Source organism: Entelurus aequoreus, linkage group LG13 (assembly GCF_033978785.1).
Source record: "Entelurus aequoreus isolate RoL-2023_Sb linkage group LG13, RoL_Eaeq_v1.1, whole genome shotgun sequence".
NCBI classification, from domain to species: Eukaryota; Metazoa; Chordata; class Actinopteri; order Syngnathiformes; family Syngnathidae; genus Entelurus; species Entelurus aequoreus.
Genome location: NC_084743.1, coordinates 3,673,669 through 3,678,668, shown reverse-complemented (window position 1 = coordinate 3,678,668; position 5,000 = coordinate 3,673,669). Strand labels below are relative to the sequence as shown.

General features: G+C 39.1%; 1 protein-coding gene across 5 annotated transcripts in view; it reads left to right on the top strand.

Annotated features, from left to right (window-relative positions):
- The window catches only part of dync2h1 (dynein cytoplasmic 2 heavy chain 1), a 303,505-nt gene that overhangs the window by 186,230 nt on the left and 112,275 nt on the right, over nucleotides 1-5,000 (top strand). For all 5 annotated transcript variants that reach the window (XM_062067256.1, XM_062067259.1, XM_062067258.1 and 2 more), the window contains 3 exons: nucleotides 1,248-1,268; nucleotides 3,553-3,651; nucleotides 3,858-3,981. In XM_062067256.1, the coding sequence (XP_061923240.1) occupies nucleotides 1,248-1,268; nucleotides 3,553-3,651; nucleotides 3,858-3,981 (244 nt within the window). The remainder of the gene's footprint in view (nucleotides 1-1,247; nucleotides 1,269-3,552; nucleotides 3,652-3,857; nucleotides 3,982-5,000) is intronic.

Sequence of the window (5,000 nt, the reverse complement as noted above, 5' to 3'; positions counted from 1 at the left end):
AATACAAGCGGTCCTGCAGCGTGTTTACTTGTGTGTGATATCATGTGCGATACAAGCGGTCCTGCAGTGTGTTTACTTCTGTGCGATATAATGTGCGATACTAGCGTTCCTGCAGCGTGCCTCCTTCTGTGTTACATCATGTGCGATACAAACGGTCCTGCAGAGTGTTTACTTGTTTGCGATATCACGTGCGATACTAGCGGTCCTGCAGCGTGTTTTCTTGTGTGTGATATCATATGTGATACCAGCAGTCCTACAGCGTGCTTCCTTCTGTGTGATATCATGTGCAATACAAGCGGTCCTGCAGCGTGCTTCCTTCTGTGTGATATCATGGGCAATACAAGCGGTCCTGCAGCGTGTTTACTTCTGTGCGATATAATGTGCGATACTAGCGTTCCTGCAGCGTGCCTCCTTCTGTGTTACATCATGTGCGATACAAAAGGTCCTGCAGAGTGTTTACTTGTTTGCGATATCACGTGCGATACTAGCGGTCCTGCAGCGTGTTTTCTTGTGTGTGATATCATATGTGATACAAGCAGTCCTGCAGCGTGCTTCCTTCTGTGTGATATCATGTGCAATACAAGCGGTCCTGCAGCGTGCTTCCTTCTGTGTGATATCATGTGCAATACAAGCGGTCCTGCAGCGTGTTTACTTCTGTGCGATATAATGTGCGATACTAGCGTTCCTGCAGCGTGCCTCCTTCTGTGTTACAACATGTGCGATACAAACGGTCCTGCAGCGTGTTTACTTGTTTGCGATATCACGTGCGATACTAGCGGTCCTGCAGCGTGTTTTCTTGTGTGTGATATCATATGTGATACCAGCAGTCCTGCAGAGTGTTTACTTGTGTGTGATATAATGTGTGTAATTTAACACTTGATTTACACCAAATATATGTAGAACATTCTTTAAAAAAGTAAATAAACCCCCCATTCCTGTGGGGTCCCAAGAAAATTCCACCTAAAAGGGCCACTGTCCTTACTGTACATACATACTGTACATACATACCGTCCACACTTTACATACTGCACATACATACCGTCCATACTGTACATACATACCGTCCACACTTTACATACTGTACATACATACTGTCCTTACTGTACATACATACCGTCCACACATTACATACTGTATATACATACATACATACTGTACGTGCATACTGTACATGCTGTACATACATACTGTACATACATGATGTTTTCATTCATTTTTGTGTTTTCTTTCTCCATGTCTGCCTACAGATCAGTCAATTGAAGTTGCGGGTAAGAAGTTTCTCTCATCTCAGTGTGTGTGTGTGTGTGTGTGTGTGTGTGTGTGTGTGTGTGTGTGTGTGTGTGTGTGTGTGTGTGTGTGTGTTACTGTACATATTTACGTACAGTACTACATCAAGAAAACACGACTTGTGATGGTGACGTAACAACAATGACTTGTACAAATATAAAGAATGTCTGATTTGATGATCGGAGACACTTCAGTTTGCATTTTCCCATCATGCACTCTAATGGACTTAAAGGGGCGTCGTTTAGAATGTTCTATGGTGTTTGCACGTTCATAATAACACAAATGTTCAGTGTTGTGTTATGTGTGACCTTGTGTGTTGACCTTTATGTTAGTTGCAATTTTTATTTTTTTTCACCATGACTAGGGAAGGTTGTTTGGATCGTGTCATATATTTATAACATTGTCTTTCAATCAACAGTAAGTATGTAGCATTTTTAAACCTTTTACCGTAATTTCCGGACTATAAGCCGCTACTTTTTTCCCTCGTTTTGGTCCCTGCGGCTTTTTTACGGCTTTTTTACGGCTTTTTTTTACGGCTTACGGTAACCAGGGGCGCGCACTACCGAGAGCAAAACAAAGAGTAGGAGAGCGTCAGCGACAGTTTGCGTGAAGGAAGTGTTCATGCAAACACCCTCAATATGGAAAACAAGCGGAGAAGTGCATATGATGCTGCTTTTAAGTTAAAGGCAAGCGATCGGGCTGTCAAAGAAGGAAATAGAGCTGCTGCACGTACCCTTGACTTGGCTGACGACGCCATTTTGGACCTGTTCTTCTCCGACACCGACGAAGAGGATTTCGGTGGTTTTAGTACGCAGGAGGAAGACGATGACACAATGATTAAAGACTGACTACCGGTAATACCGTTGTAATATTTGTACTCTGCACGAATGCTGTTCGCCATGTCAAAGATGTGAAAGTTTGATTGAATGATTGAAAGATTTATTGTTAATAAATGGGACGCTTTGCGTTCCCAAACAGTCATCTCTGTCCCGACAATCCCCTCCGTGGTAGCAGGAACCCCTATACACTACGCTAATTACACATCAAAACCCTGCGGCTTATAGTCGGGTGCGGCTTATATATGGAGCAATCTGTATTTTCCCCTAAATTTAGCTGGTGCGGCTTATAGTCCGGAAATGACGGTAATCAAAATGGAACTGAATGCATGTTTTGCACTAAAACTAATTCATGAATAATGTGTAGCAACTTTATCGTAGTTACAACTTCACACGAAGGAGGATGGAATTTAGTGCCACCATTTTTTCCAGACCAGCACTAAAGCACTAAACCTCCTGGGGAAACGCTGCATTATATTCTTACTAGAGATGTACGATAATATCGGCCGATATATGCGTTAAAATGTAATATCGGAAATTATCGGTATCGTTTTTTTTTTATTATCGGTATTTTTTATTTATTTTTTATTTTTTATTTTTTTAAATTAAATCCACATAAAAAACACAAGATACACTTAAAATTAGTGCACCAACCCAAAAAACCTCCTTCCCCCATTTACACTCATTCACACAAAAGGGTTGTTTCTTTCTGTTATTAATATTCTGGTTCCTACATTATATATCAATATATATCAATACAGTCTGCAAGGGATACAGTCCGTAAGCACACATGATTGTGCGTGCTGCTGCTCCACTAATAGTACTAACCTTTAACACTTCATTTTACTCATTTTCATTCATTACTAGTTTCTATGTAACTGTTTTTATATTGTTTTACTTTCTTTTTTATTCAAGAAAATGTTTTTAATTTATTTATCTTATTTTACGAATTTTTAAAAAAAAGTACCTTATCTTCACCATACCTGGTTGTCCAAATTAGGCATAATAATGTGTTAATTCCACGACTGCATATATCGGTTGATATCGGTATCGGTTGATATCGGTATCGGTAATTAAAGAGTTGGACAATATCGGAATATCGGATATCGGCAAAAAGCCATTATCCGACATCCCTAATTCTTACAAGTACGGGGCTAACAATACGTTTTCATGAAAACAAAAAAACAAAAAAAAAAAAAAATATATATATATATATATATATATATATATATATATATATATATATATATATATATATATATACACTCATTGACATTTGACATGGACTTATTCCTGCAAAAAGGGTCCCCTATATGGACACACAGTGTAGTCCTGACTACTTCACTAATATAATTATAGTCTTGATTCTGTATTTCATCCACTTTGAAGTATTTGAACAATGAATATGTGTTTTTTTCCCCTCGCTCAGAGTGTTGCGTGTCCTTTCCTTATCGACCCTTCTTCCCGTGCCACTGAGTGGCTGTGTGCACACCTGGCACAGAACCGCCTTGAGGTCATCAACCAGCAGGTAAGTACCAATGAATGGATGGATGGATGGATGGATGGATGGATGGATGTTTTCCAGGCCACACACAGGAAATAGGATTGGAGTTTAGCAACCACATGACACATTTTTAAACCTCCTTATCATGTTGCCCTGGAAAAAGGTTAGGCTAGTATTTGACAGTTGTAGTCCCCGTCCCAATGTTGACGACATGTGGTGTGTCCAACTAGGACAGCAACTTCATGACCACACTGGAACTAGCGGTCAGATTTGGAAAAACTCTCATCATTCAAGAGATGGATGGAGTGGAACCTGTGCTCTACCCACTCTTGAGGAGGGACCTCATCGCACAAGGTACACAAATATTATGATATTATATGATAATTCATTATATACCGTATTTTTCGGACTATAAGTCGCAGTTTTTTTTCGTAAGTTTGGCCGGGGGTGCGACTTATACTCGGGAGCGACTTATGTGTGAAATGATTAACACATTAGCGTAAAATATCAAATTATATTATTTATCTCATTCACGTAAGACAGTGGTCCCCAACCTTTTTGTACTTGCGGAGCGGTCAATGCTTGAAAATTTGTCCCACAGAACGGGGGGGGGGGGGTAGTAAAAAAAAAAAAAATTTTTTTTTATTTTATTTATTTATTTATTTATTTTTTGTCATAAAGAAATACAATCATATGTGCTTACGGACTGTATCCCTGCAGACTGTATTGATTTATATTGATATATAATGTATATATTGTGTTTTTTATGTTGCTTTAATTAAATGTTTTTTTTTTTTTTTTTTTATTTCTTGTGCGGCGCGGCCCGGTACCAATCGGTCCACGGACCGGTTGGGGACCACTGACGTAAGAGACTAGACGTATAAGATTTCATGGGATTTAGCGATTAGGAGTGACAGATTGTTTGGTAAACGTATAGCACAGGGGTGGGCAAATAATTTTTACCGGGGGCCGCATGAGCTACCCGAGCACTGCTGGAGGGCCACATCGACAATATTTCAATTAAATTTTGCTCAATATTATTTTTGATATATACCGTAAGATAAATAATAATAATAATAATAATAATAGTAATACTTCAACATAGTGTGTGTAACAGCATTCCATGACTAATATATATAAATTAACATTAATAATAAATGACAGTAAAATAAGCACACGTATGACTGAGGAGTCATAGTGTAACTTTGTGTGGTGTTTGAGTTGTCCGACTTTTTGTGTGGCCATAAACGCACCAGTGGTTTAGTGGTATGTGTGTTGGTGACAGATGACAAGTTGGTTTTGACCCTGGTTTGTACGGCAGAAAATGACTAGTTTTTCGAGATAGAATTGTTTTACTCATGTTTTTGGTGTGG